The sequence below is a fragment of the Muntiacus reevesi genome, chromosome 2 (assembly GCF_963930625.1).
Source record: "Muntiacus reevesi chromosome 2, mMunRee1.1, whole genome shotgun sequence".
Lineage (NCBI taxonomy): Eukaryota > Metazoa > Chordata > Mammalia > Artiodactyla > Cervidae > Muntiacus > Muntiacus reevesi.
Window position 1 is genome coordinate 121,671,236 of NC_089250.1, and position 23,775 is coordinate 121,695,010.

The 23,775-nt window shown below is 52.0% G+C and overlaps 1 protein-coding gene across 4 annotated transcripts in view; it reads right to left on the reverse strand.

Annotated features, from left to right (window-relative positions):
- Positions 1-326: 326 nt before the first annotated feature.
- Positions 327-23,775, reverse strand: part of ARHGAP22 (Rho GTPase activating protein 22) — a 139,915-nt gene continuing 116,466 nt past the window's right edge. For 3 of the 4 annotated variants that reach the window (XM_065922762.1, XM_065922763.1, XM_065922764.1), the window contains 6 exons: positions 14,419-14,626; positions 11,986-12,118; positions 11,049-11,122; positions 10,317-10,438; positions 7,202-8,105; positions 327-867 (listed from right to left, as the gene is read on the reverse strand). In XM_065922762.1, coding sequence (XP_065778834.1) covers positions 639-867; positions 7,202-8,105; positions 10,317-10,438; positions 11,049-11,122; positions 11,986-12,118; positions 14,419-14,626 — 1,670 coding nt within the window. In that variant the 3' untranslated portion in view covers positions 327-638. The remainder of the gene's footprint in view (positions 868-7,201; positions 8,106-10,316; positions 10,439-11,048; positions 11,123-11,985; positions 12,119-14,418; positions 14,627-23,775) is intronic. The other variant, XM_065922765.1, reaches the window with a different exon arrangement.

Genomic DNA, 23,775 nt, shown 5'->3' on the forward strand with positions numbered 1-23,775 from the left:
GTTACAGTAGAAGGCCTGAGACAAATTCCAGATAGATAACAGCTGCAGGGGCCCAAGTGGCTAGAGGGGGAGCAAACAGTGAGGAAAACCATCCTGCCTTGAGCACAGGAGATCGAGCCGAGAGCACACAGATGTGCCTAAGTCAGCTTCAGTGACCGTGATAACACTGGGTGCTCTCAGGGAGCTCTGCCACCCACTTCTCAAGGCTCCTCCATGCCATTCCACCCATGGGACACCTGGAGGACTTCCAACCCTGTGAGAAATAGAATAGGTCACTTGGTACCCTCCCTCTGCATGACCATAAAGGAGTCAGGCACCCAGGCATCATGCTTTGAGAGCACATTTAATAAAGAATGCAGAAAGTTCCTGGTGGGCTACTCAGATCCCATGTGCCATCTATTTTGATGGTCATGGGACTGCCGCTTTGATGCCTGCCACATCTTGCACGGTCGGAGCAGCCTCCAGATCCCGAGTGGGGCTTGGGCTCCTGACGGGGTGTCGGGGCTGCTCTCTCCAGCCGGGCCGGCTCTCCTGGCACCACTGAAGCCCAGGTCCAGCTGCAGAGGCTCTGGCTCCTCTTGAGGCTGTGGAAGGCTGGGAGGACAAGCACGCAGCAGAAACGAACTCTGCTGGTTCCTTTACTTCAGCGCTCTGGCACCTTTTGCCCCAACAGTCAAGCTTCCCAGGGTTGAAAAAAACTCCTCCATTTCTCTCTGCAGCAGCTGGTTCCTCTTTTCTGCATCTTCCCGTGCCCGCTCCGAGTTCCTCAACTTTATTTCCAGCATCGTGTACTTTTTCTTCTCTTGGTCTAGTTCTTCCTCTAGTCGTGACATTCGTTTCCTCAGGTCGGCACTACCTTCTTCGAGTCTTAAAAAAATCAAAGAAGAAAGACACTGTTTTAGACTTGGGCTGAGGTTTGCAAGCAAGCTCCACTGTTGGCAGACACTTGATGGGGTAAAGTAGCTGTTCAGACCTGATGGCAAAGGGGAAGGATGCTGTGGATTCAGACCCGGTGCCAGGTGAGGCTTCACAGACCATATATCCTCACAAGACTCTGGGGCTTCACCCCCCCCCCCCCAAGATCCTTCTCTTGGCCTTTAGCACTCAAGGTCAGGGGGCCTCCCTGAGTTCTCACTCAAGTAGAAGACCACTTACCCTCCCGCCTGGTTATCTGACATAGTGAGGGTTGGACCACTCGCTGGCAGAGAATAGGACTGAGCCCTACACCGAGAGGGAAGCAGGAAACTGTCGCCTCGTTTGCTCTTCTACAAGACCCACTGAACTCCATCTAGACACAGCGACTCACAGGAAACCCCACTCAGGTTCTCACTTCAGCTTCCATTCCCTCTCGGCCTTCATACCCCAGCTCAAATATCTCACCCTCTGGTAAGCTTCTCTTGATCCTCCCCAGCATGTCAGACACTGCTCCTTTTTGCTACCACAGAGTACAACACAGGCCTTTCATCTTTTCAACCAGCTGACCCACTCCTCTAAGGCCTCAGGGACGCACTGTGGCTGGCTCTGGGAACTGACCTGACTACAAGATATAAACTGTGGGCAGGACGTAAACTGCACTGAGTCCTGAAAACGCCGGGGATGACCTTCCACCCATGCACTGTAGCTGTGATGGACTAAGGAGACGAGACCCACGGTGTATCACCTGGCACATGACGTACATGGAGCAAATACCCATTCCTCCCACCCCCACAAGGCCTAGGCCTTCACCCTTAACTACTGAAGACAAAGCATGGAGCAGGGCTAAAATCTGGAACAAGAGAGGGAGGTCCACTCTCATTACTTTTATTCAATATACTATTGGAAGTCCTAGACCCATGAATCAGGCAAGAGGCATAAATAAAAGGTATTCAAATTGGTAGGGAAGAGGTAAAACCATCACTATATGCAGATGACATACACTATGTAGAAAACCCTAAAGACTCCACACAAAAACTAGTAGGACTGATAAACGAATTCAGCAAGGTAGCAAGATGAAAGATTGCCAGAAAGAAATTGGTTGCATTTCTTTACACTGACAATGAAACAATCCCCTTTAAAATTGCATCAAAAGAACAAGAAACAGACAAAAAACTTAGGAATAAACCTCACCAAGGCAGTGAAAGACTTACATTCTGAGAACTGCAAAACATTAATAATGGAAATTGAAGATGATTCAAAGAAATGGAAACATGATCCCATCTCTTGGACTGGAAGAATATTGTTAAAATAGCCATACTACTCAAAACAATCTACAGATTTAATGCAATCCCTATCAAATTATCCATGACATTTTCCACAGAATTAGAACAAATAAAATTTATATGGAACTGTAAAAGATCCAGAATTGCCAAAGCAATCCTAAGGAAAAAGAACAAAGCAGGAAGCATAACACTTCCAGACTTGAGACAATACTACAAAGCTACAGTAATCAAAATAGCATGGTATTGGCACAAAAACAGATACATGGATCAATGGAACAGAATAGAGAGCCCAGAAATAAACCCACACACCTTTGGTCAATTAATCTTTGAAAAAGGAGGCAAGACATGCAGTGGGAAAAAGACAGTCTCTTCAGCAGGTGGTTTGGGGAAAGTTGGAAGCTGTGTGTAAATCAGTGAAGTTAGAACATACCTTCACACGATACAGAAAAATAAACTCAAAATGGCCAAAAGACCTAAGTAATAAGGCATGACACCATAACACTCCTAGAAGAGAACACAGGTAAAACATTCTCTGACACTGTGCCTGTGTTTTCTTGGATCAGTCTCCCAAGGCAACAGAAATAAAAGTAAAACTAAACAAATGGAAGCTAACCAAACTTACAGCAAAGGAAACCATAAAATTAAAAGAGACTATGGACTGGAGACAATATTTGCAAATATGTGACCAACAAAGGATTAATTTCCAAAACATACAAATAGCTCATTTGATAACAAAACAACTTAATCAAAAAATGGGCAGAAGACCTAAACAGATATTACCCAAAGATGAGGTAGAAAGTGAAAGTCACTCAGTCATCTCCAACTCTTTGCAATCCCATAGACTATACAGTCCATGGAATTCTCCAGGCCAGAATATTTGGAGTGGGTAGCCTTTCCCTTCTCCAGCAGATCTTCCTGACCCAGGATTCGAACCAGGGTCTCCTGCATTGAATGCGGATTCTTTACTAATTGAGCTATCAGGGAAGCCCAAAGATGAGGTAACAGATGGCCAATAGGCACATGAAAAGATGCTGATATCACTAATCCTTAGAGAAATGCAAATCAAAACTACAGTGAAGTATCACCTCACATCAGTCACAATGGGCACCATTAAACAGTCTACAGATAATAAATGTTGAAGAGATGTGGAGAAAAGGGAACCCTCTTATACTATTGCTGGGAATGTAAGTTGGTATAGCCACTAACAAAAACAGTATGGAGGTTCCTCAAAAAACTAAAATTAGGAATTCCCCGGCGGTCCAGTGGTTAGGTGGGGCTTCTCAGGTAGCACAGGGGTAAAGAATTAAGAAGATGCAAGAGACACAGGCTCGATCCCTGGGGTGGGAAGATCCCCCTGGAGTATGAAATGGCAACCCACTCTAGCATGCTTACCTGAAAAGTTCTGTGGACAGAGGAACCTGGCAGGTTAAGTCCATGGGGTCGCAAAGAGTTGGACACGACCAATGCATGTGTGTGTGCGCGTGCACACACACACATGTGCCAGTGGTTAGGATTCTGTGCTTCCACCACCAAGGGTATGAGTTCAATCCCTGGTCAGGAAACTAAGTTCTCAAAAGCCATGCAACATGGTCAAAAGTAAAAAAAAAAAAAAAATTGAAAACATAAAAAAAAGAGCTGCCATATGATCCAGCAGCCCCACTCCTGGGCATATACCCAAACAAAACTCTTAATTCGCAAGGATACATGCACCCCTGTGTTCTTAGCAGCACTATTTTATAATAGCCAAGACATGGAAATAACCTGAATACCCATCAACAGATGAATGGATAAAGAAGATGTGTGTGTGTACACACACACACACACACACACACAATGTAATACTACTCAGTCATAAGAAAGAACTAATGCCATTTGCAGCAACATGGATGGATTGAGAGATTATGCTAAGTAAAGTAGGCCAGAAAGAGACAGACAAATACCATATGATATCACTTATATGTAGAATCTAAAATATGACACAAATGAACTTACCTGTGAAATACTCACAGATACAGAGAACACACTTGTAGTTACCAAGGGCAGGGTGAGGGGGTGGGAGAGGGAGGGATTTGGAGTTCAGGATTAGCAGATGCAAACTGTGTGTGTGTGTGTGTGTGTGTGTGTGTGTGTGTGATTTGGAGTTCAGGATTAGCAGATGCAAACTGTGTGTGTGTGTGTGTGTGTGTGTGTGTGTGTGAGTGATTTGGAGTTCAGGATTAGCAGATGCAAACTATTCATATGTGTGTGTGTGTGTGTGTGTAGATAAACAAGGTCCTTTTTATAGTACAGGGAACTATATTTAGTATCCTGGGATAAACCATAATGGAAAAGAATATGAGAAAGAATATATGTGTATTAAAACTGCATCACTTTGCAGAAATTAACAATGCTGTAAATCAGCTATACTTCAATTAAAAAAGAAAAAAAACCATGGAGAAGGGAAAAAGCCTCCCTTTACTCTAACCTCCCATCTTGGGGGGACATAGTGTCAGAAGACACCCCCCCCGCAAAGTGGGGGCAGCAGGTCCCCCCATGAGCCTCTTGATTGCTTCTCCTTCCCTCTGGGCTTCTCCTTCACAAGATCCTCCTCGCCCCCTAGTGCTCTGGAGAATGGCCTAGGCCACCCCTCTTCCTTCCAAAATCCTTCCTTCCTTCCTTCCTTCCTTCCTTCCTTCCTTCCTTCCAAAATCTCCTAAAGGGATTTTGTCCAGCCTCAGGCTCCAGGCACCACAGAAGTGGTGAGTGAGTGACAGGTTGAGTGACAACCCTCAATCTTTATCTCCCTCAAGTCCACTCAGAAACTTAATAAGCATCTACAGCTTAACAGACCCACAGCTCCTGCTCCTGTGAGTTCCTGTCCTCCTTTCCCAAGTCACCCTCCTACAGCCCCAGTCTCTTTACTCAGAGACCACCTTCTTCCAAAACAAAAATGGTGTCCCTCAAGTCAGTTATTTTTCTCATCCCACAATTGATCAACTGGAAGAACCCAAACATGTTCTGAATCTGGCCGCTTGCTCACCTCGACTGCTGCCTCTTAGGTCCATGCCACCCACAGGTCTGGCCTGGATCTCCGTGGCCTCCTAACTGGTCTTTGTCTGCCTTGTCAAGCACTCCTGCACACAGCAGCCAGCGCACCTCATCAAAGTGATCAAAGTACTCTAGGCCTGCCAGCAGCTTCACATCTCGCTGGGAATAAAATCAAAGCAGCACTCCTGGCAAAAGGCCTCACCCCCTACCCCACCCCCGCTACCTCACGCTTTCAGAGCCTGCCTGGACACTCAGCAAACGCACAGTGGGTCAAGGATTGAACCCAGAGCCCACTAGACAACAATACTGCATTTCCCCTGAGGACTCCAGCCTTCGAGAAGGTGAAAGTTTGAGTCACCTCCATAAATAGCCAAGGAAGTGACAGGTTGATTCTGACCCTCTGAGGCTGCCCTCAGACAGCATCCTCCAAGTCCTGTGTGCTCTATAAGCTCAGCTTCAGCAGTCCTCACCTTCCAGTGAATCTGCAGGGAGTTCCTGCCTGCTATCTCTGCCTGGTATATTCCACCCAGTGCTTACCCTGTGGGTTTTCTCCACAATTTTACACCCTGGGTTTTACTCATGCTGTATCCTTTCTCATCCTTGTTCAGCCCAATCCTATTGGTCCTTGGCTCCTATTGAGCCAAGTCCTGGCTCAGATATCACCTACTGTGACCCCACCTACCCCTGATCTCCCCCATGGCAGTGGCCACTGCCCTCATAGCCCCTTTCCTGCCATCTTCTCCCCATGAACACAGAGCTAGCACACACCTGACACTCCCCAGGTACCCAGGAGACAGCTGCCAGCAGGACAAGAGGGTCAGATGCTGCCATTCCAGCTCCCCGTGGGAATCCCATGCTCAGAAACGGAAGCATGAATCCTTTCAGCCTCCACTGTTTGATGGAAAAAGGAAGCACTCAGAGCCCACTGAAGCCTTCTGCTAGTGGGTGGGACATGGGTTCATAGGTCAGTCAGCTGATGCAAGGCCTGGGGCGAAAGGAGCTAAAGGGTCTGAGATGTTGATGGAAGCACTGCTCACTGTCTAGTGTAGGCTCTGTGTGCGTGCTAAGTTGCTTCAGTTGTGTCCGACTCTGCAACCCTATGGACTGTAGCCCACCAGGCTCCTCTGTCCATTGGCTTCTCCAGGCAAGAATACTGGAGTGGGTTGCCATTCCCTCCTCCAGGGGATCTTCCCGGACCCGGGGATCAAACCCGAGACTCTTATGTCTGTCTCCTGCACTGGCAGGCAGATTCTTCACCGTTAGCGCCACCTGGGGAGACCCATAGGCTCTGCTGATGACTATGAGGGAAAAAGCCCTCAGCACACAGGGACTGAGAGGACAGAACCAGGGCCCATCAGTGAGCAAGCCTGCAAGCCTTAGAGGGCGGCACGGGGCGTCTTCTGTGACCCGGTAGAAGGGAGGGCTTGGCTCAGCAAGGTCAGCTCCCTTTTCAGAGGAAATTGGATTTCCATCCAGGTGTCCTCACTCTACATCAGGCCCGACCATGGTGGGTCAGTCAGGCTGGCCTGGGGCCTGCAGTGCACAAAGGCCCTGTCCCATTCCCAGTTCCTGAACTATAGGACATTCTGGGGGGCCTGCCTCCTCCCTGAGGGTCACATAGGGACCTCCACTCCGAACCTCTCCATCAAAGGTACTCTGAGCAGCTCAGGCTGAGATTCTGACTCCCTCCTTTAGTCAGCTGGCCTCATGGAGTCCTGGCTGCATGCTAGGCCCTCGGCTCCCAAGCTTTCCCAGACAGAGGACCCCCACCCCTCCATTCCCAGCCCTGTCCTAGGGAAACTTCTCCCAGAAAGGCAGCTTCCTAGGGGCTGGCTGCTCTGAGCCCTGCCTCCAGGAGCTATCTTTCCAAGCCAGAGGCTGCTTGCCCAGGACCGGTGCCCAGTGAGCTGCTGACTGCGAGTGCTCTGCCCAGCCCAGGAGTGCCAGTCTTGCACTCGCCCAACAAGGCTTTTTACCTTTTCACGCTCGTCTCATACTCAGTCCTCTGCCGGCACAGCTCTGCTCTGAGCTCTGTGACCAGGCCCTGGAGAACCTCGGTTCGGCGGGCGTGGTCCTGGGCGGGGCTGCCCGGGTCACTGGGCTCGCTGCTGCTGATGCAGGCGCCCACTCCATCCAGGCCATGGTCCAGATCCACGGATCTGCGCTCTTCGCTGCTGCTGAGGACAGGGGAGGGCTCGAGGGCCCCCTCGACGTGCAGGGAGCTGCAGGCAGAGGAGTCGCTGGCCCGGCACCCTGTGCAGCTGCTGACCGAGCCCCTGGCCGAGGCCTCACAGGAGGAGACCCCAGACCATGGCAGGCTGGCCACACTGGGTGTGCTGGGAAAGGAGCTCTGCGGGGGCACATTGTCGTAGGTGGAGAGTCTCTGCTCGGAGCCCGAGTCCTTGAGCCGGTCTCCTGATGAGGCCCGGCGGTGGCCTCGCAGGGAGGACAGCCCGTTCATGAGCCAGTTCCCTCCAGAGGAGATGATGGGGACCTCCAGGGATGAGGTGCCCACCTTCGGACTCCCCGACCGGGACCCTGACTGCCGGAAGGAAGACCTCCAGTTGGGCAGAGTCTGCACCTTCTTCCCAAGGCTGGTGGCAGCAGGGCTGCCTCGGCTCCCCTGGCCCATGGGAGAGGTTCTAGAGAGCGCCGCCACGGCAGCCCCATCCAGAGAAGAGGTCCTATGTGAGGGCAGGCAGGGGGCGCTGGGACTGCCGGGCTCTGCCTGGTCGTCCCTGGTGACCTCCTCGGAGCCCCATCCCACGGTGCATGGTGGGCCCCCGCGTGGGGAGGCTGGCCCCTCCACGGTCCTTGAAGTGAAGAGCTGGCTGTGTTTGCGGATCAGGATGGTCATCAGGTGCTGGACCAGAGAAGTGCCTGCCAAGAAGGAATAAGAAAAGGTTAACTGTGAATGCCTCCAGTCTAGTTTCTCCAGACCAGTCAGCAAGCTGCAGCTTGGACCCAGGGCACCCAGCTCTGCTAGTAGCCTCAAACCAGGCTACTCTGTAAGTGTGGACTCGACAAGAGCTCGCCATCTTCCGCTCCAAAGGTAAGGATGGACACCACACTTTCCAAATTCAGATGGGGACAGAAGGACCATACCCAAAATGCCCCTCCTCCAATGTGGGGTCTGGAGCACAGAAAGGCACTCAGCCTTCACGCCTACTCCAACCAGCTGGTGGAGGGAGGAGCAGACACAATGCTGGTTAAGGCTGTGGGGTGAGCCAGGGGCAGGCTGAAACTGGAAACCAGGACCTGGATGCCAGGGCCCTCTTGGCTGCCCCATTTGCTGCCCACAATGGCTATGCCTGACTATCCACTCTGAGGGGCACAGGGCTCTGGGACACGGAATTGAGATGTCTTACGGGTGCATGTGAGCACACATACACAACCTCATACACAGAGTAACACATACACAACCCCATACACAACCCCATACACACATACACAGCCCCATACTCAGTCACACACATACACAACTCCATACAGTCACTCACACACAACCCCATACACAGAGTCACACACATAGACAACCCCATACACAGCGTCAAACAGATAGACAGCCCCATACAAAGAGTCACACACACACAACCCCATACATGGAGTCACATGTCCACAACCCCATACACAGAGTCACACACATACACAAATCCCATTCACAGAGTCATACACATACACGACCCCATACACAGAGTCACACATACACAACCCCATACACAATCACACACAAATGCACATAGCCAGCCCCCCCTAACATGAACAACCCCACACACAAGCACATGCTTCCTCTTCTCCAGCCCACAGCCCCTGAGACACAGCCTGTGGCATATGTGGGGACTCAGTTCCTGAGGCTGTGGGGTGGAGAGAGGGGTCAGTGACAAAGGGAGGCTTTGCAGAGGGACCAGGGTATCTACCCTCCTGTTATCCTCCAGCAAAGACCAGAGACAGGAGGAGGCGTCTATGTGATGAGGAAGGTCAAGTGCTTCTACTCCCACTAGAAGTAATGGAGAGTCATGGGGAGCATTAAGTAAACAGTCTTTACTAGGTGAAGCAAGAACTTGGCAGTTCAGCAGGGAGAGCATTTGCCGTCAGGCATTTGTGCAACCTGGCAGGTGGGAGCTCTGGGGAGACTACCAGTCAGGCCAAGGGAGTGCTAAACAAGAGAACAACCCCCAGGGGACACCCCATCAGCTGGGGGTGGGACAGGGAAAAGCTCTGCGGCCCACCCCTAGCCCCACGCACCTCCCCTAGTTCACGTTCCACAGGAACGGCCACTCTGCCCTCAGCCTGCCTCGTGCCAGGGGCAGCAGGCTCCAGCTGGCGTCAGGTAGGCTCTGCGTGAGTTCTGCCAGCCTCTCCACTCCTTGGCTCAAATGGCTGTGGGTTTCCTGTGAGCAGCTAGACTCTCACACTAGAGAGGATGGTCTTTCTATGGGGCCTCCAAGCAGTGCGCTCATGTCCAGGCCAGCCTGCACCTGTGTGCCCTCTGAAACGTCAGACTGCGAGAGTCACCTCACCTCTCGCGGCCTGCCTCCTCATCTGTCAAATGGGGGCAGTAACCGGGGGCTTCTTGTGAGGACTGAAATGCGGTGGTAGAAGGAAAGCACTCAGCAGAGGCTCTGACGTGTGGAAAGCGGCTGCGGTTGCTATATTATTTAAAATCTTTTTATTATGACTATTCATTACAGAACATATTATCCCCAGGGTTTGCTGAGCTCTGACATCCAGAAGAAGCCTGTGACAATTACTTAATTGAAAATTACTTTGGTAAAACAAAAACATTTGTATGTATTCAAGGGCAAGGGCACTGACCTTTTCCACCCCACCTCCACCCCCTCAGCTGCTCCCATCATTCTAACTGCACCTTATGACCCCATCCACAGGGCAAAGTTCCTTTTCCTTTGAGAGCTGACCCCATGGGGGAAGAGGGGCTGGAGAAGGCAGTGAGGAGGTCCAGAGAGGCTGCTTCCAAGTGCCCAGGGGCAGGGCCACCCTTCCTGCTGGCCAGGTGTGAGGGTTCTGAGGACGTGTCCAGGACCGACGTGAGCCCTGAGCACCCAGTTCCACCATGTACACCCCCTCCATTACCTTCCATAATGGTCACTGGGTCTTCTACCTGCGGCCGAAGTATATTAGGCCCAAAGACAGTTGCCAGGTTCTGGACGCTCATCTTGTTGACATCTGAGTGGGACTGAACTTCATCCAGAAACCTACAAAGAAAGGAAGAGACAGTTGGCAGAGAAGCAGATCCTGACTCCAGATCTGCCGGGAGCTGCCTGGCCCCCGTGCTCAGCTGTGCCCATCTTTCCACGGCTACCGGACACAATCAGCTGCCCCTGCCAGGCTCAGGAGAGGGCAGAGCTTCCTGAGACCTGGAGGGCCATCAGAAGTAAAGGCCACTGGAACCAGGGCCTGTCGTTGGTGTGGAAGGACATAACTCCCCCAGCTGCACTGGGTACAGCTGCCTAGGAAGGCTCAGACCCTCAAATGCAGGGCTGGTGAAGGTTCACCCTACCTGTCCTCTCCTGGCACCCTGAGCCCAGGTCACGGTCAGGAAGCAGACCCATGGGGAGGGGCGGTGAGAGGCACCCAGGGGAGGCAGAAGGAACAAAGGCCATCTCGCTTTCCTTCAGGAATGATGTACTCAGGACTGTATAAGGCTGCCTGCTCCAGCCGGGACTATGATAAGCTCTGTAAGTGCAGAGACTTCTTTTATATCCCCCACTGGCTTGATAGATGTGTGGGTGGGCCCCCCGACCCCTGTGAAGGGCTTACGGAGCCAGACCGCAGGAGAGAGAAGCCCCACCCCTAGTCACTTACTTGCAGATATATCTGAGCAGGTTGTAATTGACCAGGGGAAGGCTGCTCACTTGCTTAGCCAACTCCAGAGTCCCCTTGGGATTGAGAGAGAAAAACAGCATTTCAAAGATCAGCAGGGAGGCCCCAGGCCTTCTCTTGCTGGAGGCAGGCAGGATGAGGAGGGGGTGGGAATCCGAGTCCAGACCTCCATCCACAGCCCACAGGCCTGGCCGCCAGTGACTAGAGGGCACCACACTTTCATCCCCCTGGCTGGTGACCTCTGGGGGGAAAGAGATTTACTTTCGAGATGCTGTTGTGAGGGATGTGCCTCTGCAGAGCCACAGAGGAATGTCAGGGCCAGCGCTCAGCTCACTTATCAAGGCACAAATATTTGCTAGATAAAGACCCCTCATCTCCCACACAGCCAAAGGGAGGGCAAACAGTTCTTCCCCAGCTGGAGCCAACCAGGGCTGCAGGCGGGGGGCTCTGTCCTGGGGGCAGTCTCAAATTCTTTTGGGAGGAGGCAGGGTAGAAATAGATGAAAGGTCTGGTTGTTTCTGAATCCCAAGGCCAGCCTGGGTAGCCTGAGTTAAGATGTGGGAGGAGGTGATGGAGCAGGAGTGCCTACTGAGTGGTGGTCCAGCCTGGGCAGGCTGCATTCAAGAGCATGGCTGGAACACAGCCTGCTTCAGGAGGTACTTGTCCCTCCTAGAAGAAGGGCTGCACACAGGGAGGGGATGCTCCAGGCTTCCCACCCCAGAGTACCCTCCCGCCTAGCGGGGAGATATTCTAGCCCTCCCCAGATTTGGAGCTTCTAGGCCTTCCCCCCATCCCCAACAGAGCAGGCTACAGGATCTATGTACCATGAAAAGTCACGAAAAGTCCTGTTTCCACACGCACCGCCCCCCATCAACTAGCAGGCCCACTCCCCAAACATGGGTCCCCGTGAGCCACTAACCTCCCCCTCGTCCTTGGTGAGCAGCTGGGCGCAGTTAAGGAAGTCCTCGTACCTGGCGAAGGGGACCACAGGCTCGGGGAGCTCCCGCAGGTACAGCTTCAGCAGGGAGGCCACCGTGTGCACGTCGGTTGTGCTGCAGACGGAGGGGACACCCGTGAGGCTGGGCACCAGAGAACCGCAGGGCGACCAGCACCTCGCCCACCCCCCTCAGGGGCAGTCTCTGCTCTCACATCCGTGTATGTGTGTGTATGCACACGCACACGCTATGATGACCGGCTGGGAACAGGTGGGTGTGAAGGGCCACCTTCCACTGGCCTGGTACCTGCCCCAGGGTACTCTGGGGTCAGGGAGCCAGGGGCACAGCTGTCTTTGGCCCAAGTCCGAGCCTGCTCTTCTGCCCAGGCTCATCCTCTAGTGGAAGCAGGAGGACCGTGTCAAACATGCCCACCATGCAGGGCTGCCAAGCCCCTTGGAAAAGGGCAGCTGTTCTTAGGCACCTAGGCTGGGCAGGTCAGAGGTCAGCATCTTTCCCCGGCTTCTGGGCTCCTACACTACAGATGTCCCATTTCCAGTGCCCCAGAGCCCCATATGTCCACTCCCAGGCATCAGTCGCCTGCTTGCAGCTCGGAGCTGCCCAGGCTGAAGTGGGCCCTGGAGAGGATGGTGGCCCTGGGCCTGTTTGGATTCTGGGGTCAGGTCCTGGGCTGCAGTCCTGGTACCTTGCCTTCCAGGCTGGGTGGGCCCCAGGTGTTTCATCTGCTTTTCTGGATCTGCATTTCCCTCATGGGAGGTATTCAGGAAAGATGGGCCACAGGCCAAAAGTGGCTGTGCCACTAAGGTGCTCCTGGCCTGCTGTCCATCTCATCACTGAGATGAGCCCTGCGGTCCCTCCCACCCTAGCATTTGGAATTCTGGGGTTCCACAGGGCCACATGCACCTCGAATTTGTATCCTCAGAGCCCCTCCCTGCCTCAGGACTGATGGCTCTTGATGGCTCTTGGTCTGGCCAACCGAGCAGCCCCCATTCCTGCCCCACCTCCCCTCTCCAGCCAAGCACACGGCCACCCTCACCCTTGTCTGCCTTCTCCCAGCCACTCCTCTGCTGACACCTCCATTTCCTGGAAGCTTATGTCCCCAGTGGATACTTAGCCTTGAGCCCTAGCGACCTTCCACCTGGGGACCCCATGAGTTCACTGCCAGCCACTGCATGAGCAGGAACCCCAGGAAGATGAGGGGAGGGATGGGAAGCTAGGAGGATGAGCAGCTTGCGTTTGGACAAGGGCCAGCCATTGTGTCTCCCCCTGGTGGGGAAGGTGAAGCATTTCTGATCTGGGCAAGTAAACTCAAGAGGGTGGCCCCTCTGGGCTGCAGACCTCATGGCTCTCCCCGAAACTTTGGGCGTCCCTGTCCAAAGCCCCATCCTGACTCCTCCTGGCTGCCCGAGGTTACAGTACTCCTGGTCCTGGGAGCTTGGCTCAGCCCTGACTGCCTCATCTTTCCTCCCTCCCTAGAAATTCACTTCCTCACCCTCTCCCCACTCCACACTGTTGGCCCAAATGAAGGAACCCCTGTGCCCTCTCTGGGCAGACCCCCTTCTGGGAAATGGTGATCAGACCCACACTCCACATATGAAAAAGATATTGATAGACTCTTCTGGCTGCAGTGATGGTCTGGGCAGATGCTGGAGGGGCTGGCCTGCTGGCGGTGTTCTGCCCTGAGAGGAAAAGACCTGAAAATGCCAGGGTTGCCAGCAGAAATCTGTGGGCCTATGCTGCAAGGCGGGGGGCCTGTCTGCCCCAAGAGAGGGCAGATCTGAGAAGGGGCAGAAGCTTCATGGGGGGCAGGGCTGGCTGGCTGCAGAAGGAACTTTCTATGAAAAACTACCCCATAACGGGGGTTCTGTCAGAGACAAGAGGCCCCCAAACAGTCACCTCTCCCCTGCTCTTAGCCCCTGGGCACTCAGTGAGGCTGACTCTATCCCAGGCTGGAGCCTAGGACCCAGTAAGCCCCAGTGATGGAGTAGTATGGGTGCTGGCTGAGGACAGGTGGAGAAGACTCGCTCCCATGCCCCTAAAACTTGTGAGGATGTGCATCTCAGTATTGGCACCTAAGAAGCCAGGAGGTGGGGGAATGGGTCACCCTGAGACAGCAGAGCCAAGAGACAGACTGTGGGCTTATGAGGGGCATCTCCACAGTGGATAGAGCCTGCATGGAAGTAGCAGGATCCACCCAGGTGGGAGACCCAGGGCTGCCACATTGGTTCTATGCCCCACACTCCGCCCATCATGAGGGCTGGCTGGGCACATGTGCTCCAGTGTGGGGCATCACCCTGCCCTCCATCCTGCACCCAGGCCTCTCAGCTGGCATCCTGAGAGGAGACTCTGCAGGGGTAATGGACAGGTGGCCCTATCTACATCTCCTCCCAGGAGCTCACCTGTCAAACAGTGGCTTCTCCCCACAGTCAAAGGAATCCTGCAGGTCCCTCACCAGGTTGGCCTGGCCGGGCATGCGGAAGAGGCCCTCCTCGGTGAGCCCACGCTCCCGGATGAAGTCCACACACTGCTCCACCAGCAGCGGCGCCAGGCGGGGGCCGTACTTCTGCTCATGGTGGACTGTGTCCTCCAGCCGCTGCCCAAAGATCCCTGGGCACAGAGAGGAGCTGGTCACACCCTCAGCTAGCTGACTCACCAGTGGGGAGGACGCTGGGGACAACAGTAGGCAGGCAGTGCTGTCAGGGCCCAGGGTGGCGCCCCCGCCCCCGCCCCGGGGAAGCAGATTAGAAACTGGGAGGGCAGGCAGCAGGCGGTTGGGACACAGCAGAAAGCCATATCGGGCAGCAGCCTAGCTTGGCCTGTGGAGCCTGTCCAAGCTTGAGGACCCTTTGGGCCCTCGGGGAGCAGGCATCATACATTTTACTTATGTATTGGTTTATATATGCAATACTAACTTTCAAATGGCAGTGGCTTGCATTTAACAACCTAACACCTTGGCCACCAAAAGATGCACTCCAGAATGTTCTTAGTGGCAATCCCTGCAGTCTCTCTGAATGAGAAACCGCCTAATGCCCATGAGTGGCAGAATGAGTGGGATCATCATGGTCTACTCATACCGTGGAGCACAGGACAGCCATGAACACTGCTGAGGTACAAGCAACAAGACAGAGGACAGATAATACGAAAGCAGAATCACGACCCAACATTGTAGATCATTAGGGAAACGCGAGTCAACACTGTCTCACACCCGTGAGGATGGCTACTATCCAAAAAGCAGAAAACAACATGTGCTGGTGAGGGGCATCGAGAAATTGAATGCTTGTGCCCTGTTCATGGGAACGTAAGATGGTGCAGCCACTGTGGAAAACAGTACGGAGGCATCTCAAACTATTAAAAGCAGAATTACTATACAGTAATTCCACTTCTGGGCACATACCCAAAAAACTGAAAGCAGAGACTTGAGCAGATATACAAACACCCATGTTCACAGTAGTATTATTCACAATATCCAAATGGTGGAAGCAAACCAAGGGTCCGTCAATGGATAGATGGATAAACACAATGTGATGCATATATACAACATAATATTATCCAGTCATAAGAAGAAGGAAATTCTGACAAACGCTACAACATGGGCAAACCTTAAGGACATTTTGCCAAGTGAAATAAGTCAGTCCACTAAAACACCAGTACTGTATGATTCCACTTATATGACCTACTTAGCATAATCATAGAGACAGAAAGTAGAATGGTGGTTGCTAGGGGCTAGAGGACAGTGGAATGGAGAGTTATTGTTTAATGGGTACAGAGTGTCTATTTTTGTGTATTGTGTTAGAGAATGTTCTAATTTCATTCTTTTACATGTTGCTGTTCAATTTTCGCAGCACCACTTACTGAAGAGAATATCTTTTTTTTTTCCATTGTATATTCTTGCTTCTTCTGTCGCAGATTAATCGACCACAGGCATGTGAGTTTATTTCTGGGTTTTCTCTCCTGTTCTTTTTATCTATATTTCTGTTTTTATGCCAGTACTATACTGTTTTGATTATTATAGTTTATAGTATAGTCTGAAGTCAGGGAGTCTGATTCCTCCAGTTCTGTTTCTCTATCTCAAGATTGCTTTGTCTATTCATGGTCTTTTGTGTCTCCATATACATTTTAAGATTTTTTTAGTTCTAGTTCTATAAAAAAATGCCATTGGTAATTTGAAAGGGATTGCATTAAATCTCTAGATTGCCTTGGGTAAGTGAACTGTCACTGTTTGCAGATGACCTGATATTATACATAGAAAATCCTGAAGATGCTGTCAGAAAATCATGAGAGCTCAATGAATTTTGTAAAATTACAAGATACAAAATTAATACACAGGAGTCTCTTGCATTCCTATACAATAACAATGAAAGATCAGAAAGAGAAATTGAGGAAACAATCCCATGGTAAAATAATTTACCATCTCATCCAAAAGAGTAAAATACCTAGTGGTAGATTTACCTAAGGAGGCAAGACGTATACACTGAAAAATATAAGATGCTGATGGAAGATATTGAAGATGACACAAAGAGATGGCAAGATATACCATGTTCTTGGTATACCAACACTGGAAGAATAAACATTGTCAAAATGACTATACAAAGAAACCTATGGAAATAAACCTGAAATGGGTCAAAGACCTAATTGGAAGACTGAACATGATAAAACTCTTAGAGGAAAACACAAAATACTCTTTGACATAAATTGCAGCAGTATCTTTTATGATTCACCTCCTAAATTAATGAAAACAAAGACAAAATAAACAAATGGGATCCTCGTTAAACTTAAAAAGTTTCTGCACAGCAAAGGAAAAAATAAACGAAAAAACAGAATGGGAGAAAATATTTGCAAATGGAGTGACTGACAAGGGATTAATCTCAGAAGTATACAAATAGATCATGCATCTCTATGTCAAAAAAAAAAAAAACCTAATCAAAAAATAGGGAGAAGACTTAAATAGGTATTTCTCCAAAGAAGACATACAGATGACCAAAAGGCACATGAAAAGATGCTTAACATCACTAATTTCCAGAGAAATGCAAATCAAAACTACAGTGAGGTATCACTTCATACCCATCAGAATGGCTATTATCAAGAAGTCGACAAACGATAAATGGTAGACAGGATGTGGAGAAAAGGGAACCCTCCTACACTGTTGGTGGGAATGTAAATTAGTACAACTACTATGGAAAACAGTATGTAGGTTCCTTAGAAAACTAAAATTAGAGCTACCATATGATTCAACAATTTCACTCCTTACCATATACCTGGAGAAAACACATGATCTGAAAGGATACACACATACCCCAATATTCATGAAAGTGAAAGTAAAGCCACTCAGTCGTGTCGGATTCTTTGTGACCCCATGTACTATATAGCCTAGTAGGCTCCTCCATCCATGGGATTTTCCAGGCAAGAGTACTGGAGTGGGTTGCCATTTCCTTCTTCAGGGGATCTTTCCACCCCAGGAATCGAACTTGGGTCTCCCGCGTTGCAGGCAGATGCTTTACCATCTGAGCCACCAGGGAAGCCCTCCAATGTTCACAGCAGCACTATTTTCAGTGGCAAAGACATAGAGGCAACCTAAATGTCCATGGTCAGAGGAATGAATAAAGATATGGTGCATATACACAGTGGACTATTATTACTCAGCCGTAAAAATGAATGAAATAATGCCATTTGCGGCAACATGAATAAACCTAGAGATTTTCATACTAAGTGAAGTCCAAAAGAGATTATATATCAATATTATATCACTCATATGTAGAATCTAGTTTAAAAAATAAAAGTGAACTTATTTACAAAACAGAAACAGACTTACAGATACTGAGAACAAACTTATGGTTATCAAAGGGGACACATGGAGGGGAAGGATAAACAAGGGGCTTGGGATTAAAACACACACACTGCTATAATAACCAACAAGCACCTACTGTACAGCACAGGGAATTCTACTCAGTATTCTGAGATAACCTACATGAGAAAAGAATCTAACAAGGAATGAGTGTATGTATATTATGTATATAAACCTGGATCACTTTGCTGTACATCGGAAACTAACACAACATTATAAATCAACTATATTCCAATAAAATAAAAAGTAGAAAAACAAAAGAACCCAGGCAGTCTGGCTCCAGGTCTGGGGGCCACATGGCTACCCTCCACCCTTCCTGGAGCATGGATACCTATGTGATGCTATTACCCCTCCAGTCTTGCTTCCCATGTTTCTCCTGTCTTTCTTCACCAGTAGCTCCCAAGGATGTGGTCATTTGGGCAACAGGCAGAGGTGAGCAGAGGCTAGAATACTGACAAGAAAGGAAAAATCCCCAAAAAAGGAAAAACTGTCTGCCTTCTGGGATCTGGACAGCTCAGCTGCCCTTGCCCACTGGGGTGTAACCTGTAGACAGTGTTGAACACAGGGGCGGGTGCTGCCCAAAGACTGGCACGGGGCTGCCTGGGGCAATTCTGAGGTACCCACCACCAACAGTGTCCTGGCCTCTCTGCCCAGTCCAAGAGTGGCCTTGGCCGGTCTGGGGACACAAGGACACTGTTCCTTCTACAACACACTTAGGGCTCAATCACGTATGCCCAACAATGAGCTATATGGGTCCACAATGTTCCTGTTTAGCTAGGCAGATGTTTGAAATATTTTAAAATTAGTTACTTTATACTTTTATACTTTATAAAAGATTCATATAAAAAGTCTGGACCATATAAGAGATTTTTTATTCATATAAAAAATCTGGAAAAAATTCTTCTCTTAAAAGCAGCCACAGATCTGGTGGTACCAGGTTGGAATTTCCGAACAATCACACTGACGGAGTTCAGTGGCCCCTCTGTCTTTCTGGAGAAGGAAAGGGCAGCCTACTCCAGTATTCTTGCCTGGAGAATCCCATGGAGGGAGGAACCTGGCAGGCTATACAGTTCATGGAATCGCAAGAGTCAGATATGACTTAGCGCTATCTTTCTTTCTGTCCTCCTGATAGTCCATGTATTTACTAATTTTCCACAGTCCCCATCATCCCCTACTGCCTAACACCCAGTCCACATTTCACTTCTGGGGCTTTGCCAAACACTCACCTCTTCCATGGCTCAGGCTTGTGCTTCCCCACCGGGCACTAGGTCAGAATGAAGTAGGAGAGGAGCCCTGACTCACAGTAATGGGAAGTCAGGCCTGTTGTGACCAGGGGCATCGGCTAGGACCTCAAATAAGCAGGCACAGAACATACAGGGGGAACTGCCCTTGAGCAGAGGGTCCTCCGGAAGGGATGGAGCCAACGTGGCACTGCATCCTGGGCGCCCGCCTCCTACCTCCCTCCCCACTCAGGCATACGCCTCTGTCCCTTTCACTTCCGCTTTACCCACTACTCGGGCATCTTCAATACCTCTGCTCTCCTGCTGCCTGGCCTGGGCAGAGGAGGTCTCCTCCCTGTTCACTCTATGCAAAATTCTGGTTAGCCCTTGAGATCAGCTGTAACAGATCCTTTTTTCAGCATGACCACAGGGCTCTTGGGCTCCCTCTCTGGCCCTCTATCACAGACCACGCAGAAGATGCTTGCCTCTGCCTGGTTTCTCACTGGGAACCAGCCCCTCTCCCCAGTCCCAAGCCAATGCTGGGCTTGGAGGGGAGGCCAAGGAGTGCTGAGTGAAGGAGGTTGAACACATAGCCCAGGACTGTCTACCATCCAGAGTTCATGCACTCAGCTTCCCACCCTTGGCTCACAGGTAACTAAAGGCCACAGTCAGGGAAGAGAGACGCTGAGGAAAAGAACTCTAAAATTCTCTCTGCTGCTGCTAAGTCACGTCAGTCGTGCCCAACTCTGTGTGACCCCATAGATGGCAGCCCACCAGGCTCCCATCCCTGGGATTCTCCAGGCAAGAATACTGGAGTGGGCTGCCATTTCCTTCTCCAGTGCATGAAAGTGAAAAGTGAAAGTGAAGTCACTCAGTCGTGTCCGACTCTTTGTGACCCCATGGACTGTAGTCTACCAGGCTCCTCTGTCCATGCAAGAGTACTTCCAGGCAAGAGTACTGGAGTGGGGTGCCATTGCCTTCTCTAAAATTCTCTCTAGAGAGTCACAAAGCCTGGGCAAATCCATCTAGCCTCCTCTTGGCCCCAACCCTTTCTGCTCTCCAATTTCCTGTTCCCAGGACATCTGCTGTCCACCTGTCCACTGGTCCAGCCATCCTTCCATCACTCTTGCATTTGTACCCCACCCTGTTCTAGGTCTTAGAGGGTCTCAGATCTGTCCAGAGGACTAGAAACATGTAAATACTACCACAGGCTCCTCTGCTGAAACCCCTTGTTGCCTCCCTCCTCCCCACCCAGGATAAAATCTAAACTTAGCAAGTAGATAGACAAGGGCCTGCCTACCTCTCCATCAGATTCTGAGGTGCAGAAGAGCCTGGGCCAGGCAGAGGGCAGCTGCTGCATGGCCAGCCCTGCTGTTGTGCGGTCACACAGCTCCCACATCTCCAAAGCCCTCTTTCAACATCATCTCAACCACCACCCACTCCCCTCCCACCCTGGTGAAGCTTTCCAGACTACTCTTCCAGTCCCCTGAACAGGGCTATGGCTGTGGGAAGTCCACAGGGTCCCAGGTGCTTCTAAACAGAGGTGATTTAGAGGAGAAGGGGACATCAGGACTGGGGTCTAAGAATGAGCAAGAGATACCCAGGAAGGCAGGGGTTGGGGTCTGGGGGCATGCATGAGCAGAAATCCCCAAGGCAGACCTGGGGAGGGAGGTCTGATGAGGACCCTGGGGGTTGGAGGGTGCGTGTATGAGTGAAGAGGCTGGGAACACGGCAGTCCCGGGTCCTGACAAGAACCATAACTCCTGGTGAGCACTGTACTGACTTCATGCAGGGCTCAGGGGCTCTGAGAAATGACAAGACTTCCCCAGAGGCCCTCCCAAGTGCTGAGCCTGGTGAGGGTGCTAAGGACAGGGGTGGGGAACACAAGAGGCAGGTGATGCTCAAGGCCGAAGGCCATGGAGACAAAGATTTTGAGGCCGCACCTGCACATTCTAAGCCACTGTAGAGTGAAGTGGCCTCCCTTCCTATACCTCAGTTTCTCCATCTATAAAATGGGGACGATGACACTTGTCCTTAGGGGTGACCCCAAGGCCCTGCCCCCAGGCACCACCAGGCCTGGGGCTGACCCTACTTTGCCAGCGAGGCAGCGTGGAGCCTTGCATCAGACCGTGTTCAGGCTTCAGGTGCAAGCTGCCCCCTTACCGGAGCCCCATAGGAAAGGATGGTTCCAGCTCCACCTCCCAGGGCTTTGCTCCCACCTTCCTCCTGCTGGAGGCACCGTGCGCTCAGGCTACAGACCTGGCCTCCCTCAGCCAGGGACCTTCCCCACCACTCCCCTTCTCAGGGGCTCTTGGGCAGAGCCTGGCAGGGCCTGGGACGGCTGTGCTGAACTTCCTCAGCCCTCCTGGCATGTCTCATGGGGGAGCCTTGCCAAGAACCAGCTCTAATAGGCCTGTCAGATCCCTGGAAACCCAGCCAGCCAGCGTGCGGGTTCCTCGAGGTCCCAGCCCACGCTCTTTACAAAGCATCAGCTCTGCCACCGGAGAGGAAGCTGGCATGGACCTCTGGATGAACCTGCTGATGGGTTCAAAGCTGGGCTGGGCCTCCCCTCCTGCCAGCTGTTCCCTGGCAAAGCCTGGCCCTCACTCCCCTCTCCCCAGAATCCCATGCAGGGGCAGGAAGGCACAGGCCCAGCACTCAGCTGACTCAGATCCCTGTCCTGAGTGACCTTGGGCACGTCCTCAATATCTCTGAGCCTGTCTCTGCCACGTCACAGGGCTGGCAGTAACTGTGGAAGAGCCTAATGGAAGCAGGTGCTTGATTAAGGTGGACATCTGACCCAGGAGGGCCAGCCCAGGACTGGGTGGGCTTTGCCTGCCCTGGGAGCCCAGTAGGAAAGGAAGACAGCCGAGAATCCCTCTTGGAGCTGATCTCCGAGTGGAGACGTCAGGCTGGCTCTCTCCAGTAAAGGGGAGAGGCATATAGCGGAGAGACGCAATGAGGAAAATAGTTATTAAATTCTCTCCAGAGATTCACAAACCCTTCCTGTTCTCTACTTCCCTCCCCAGGACACCTGCCATCCTCCCTGCATGCAGCCCACGGTGTGTAAATCCACTTTCCATCACTCCCACACTTGTGCCCATGCGCACTGCCCTCCTCTAGGTACTGTGTGTGTGCTCAGTCGTGTCTGACTCTTTGCGATCCTATGGACTGTAGCCGCCAGGCTCCTCTGTCCATGGAATTTTTCAGGCAAGATTACTGGAGTGGGTTGCCATTTCCTACTCCAGGCGATCTTGCCGACCCAGGGATCAGAAGGTGCCTCTCTTGTATCTCCTGCGTTGGCAGACAGATTCTTTATCACTGAGCCACCTGGGAAGCCCCCTTTAGCAGCCTCAAAGCGGCTCTGAACAGCTGTAACAAATTGGCTGCGCTGTAACCAAGTCTCAACAACCAACAGGCTGAAAATCAGCCAGGGTAGAGAAATACAACGAGAGGCTAACATCTTAGGGGGTTGTTCTGCCCAGGGCAAGCCCATCCTCAGGGCAGAAGTGACCTCCACCTTTCTGGCGTTAACCAGCCCCCAGGCACAGGGGACTTTCTGAAGTCTGGAGAGGCCAACGTGGGCTGAGCAGTGGACTTGAAGTGGGAGCCGAGAGCTGGCATCCTGCCTGGTTCCCTCAATAGCGGTGATCTTTTGCAGGTCCCCGTGCCCTGGAAGGTTAGGTTCTTCATTCGTGCACGGGGGCTGCCCACCACCCGGGCGAGCGGTAGGAGGAAGCGTCCCAGCTCGCTTCCCCGCAACACGCGTGCTCGCTCCCCCAGCCCGGCGGCGACCGGTTCCGCTGCTGCCCGCTACCCGCTCCGGCAACCGACCCGTCTCCCCGCTCCCTCCCGGACGCCCCGCGACGCGCCGGCTCAACGTTGTCCTGGCACAAGCGCAGGATCTGCGTCCAAGCGCGCAGTCGGCCTGGGACGCAGCTTCCACTCGGCTTCGCGGGGCGCCCGTACCCCCTCCCGCGCTACCTGGGGCGGCCGGCGCGCAGCAGGCGGGCAGGCGGCAGGGCGGCCGTAGGCAGGCGCGGCACCCTGAGGAGGCCCGCGCGGCCGGCATCAGGCCCATGGCGCGCGGCGGCGCGGCGCGGCAGGAATGCCCGGCACGCGCGCAGGTAGCGTCTTGCCCGCCGCCCGCCCCGGGCCCGGACCCTGGAGCGAGGGAGGGAGGGCCCGGGACCTGCGAGTTTCTGAAATGCTGCTCCTGGAGTTCAGACTTCTGACCCGCTTCTTCCTAACGCTCGATGTTACAGCACCGTAGGCATACTAGCAACTCCCAATGATCCGCCCCTTCTTCCTAAAAGGACTCGCTTTAGGAGTTTCCGCTCCCAGCAGAATGGAAGGCAGGTGTTCCAGGTGGAGGCAACGGAGGCTCGGGGAGGTCAGGTGACTCGGTTTGGGTCAAGCAGCGGGAAGAGTGCTGAGCCTGATCTATAGCAGGGCTGCCGACCGTGGAGATGGTGTTCTGGGCTCCAGCCCTCTGCCCTGCCGAGGGGCCAGCGCCCCAATGCCACGGAGGGTTAGGCGTCCTGTGCAGTCCTGAGCGGTATGAGTATTAATGTCCCCATTTTACAGATGAGATAGCTGAAGCTCAGAGAAGTTGTGTGATTTTCCTAAGGTCACACAACTAGTAAGTGACAGATCTTCAATTCAAACCTATACTGTATTTCTGCAAAGCCTGT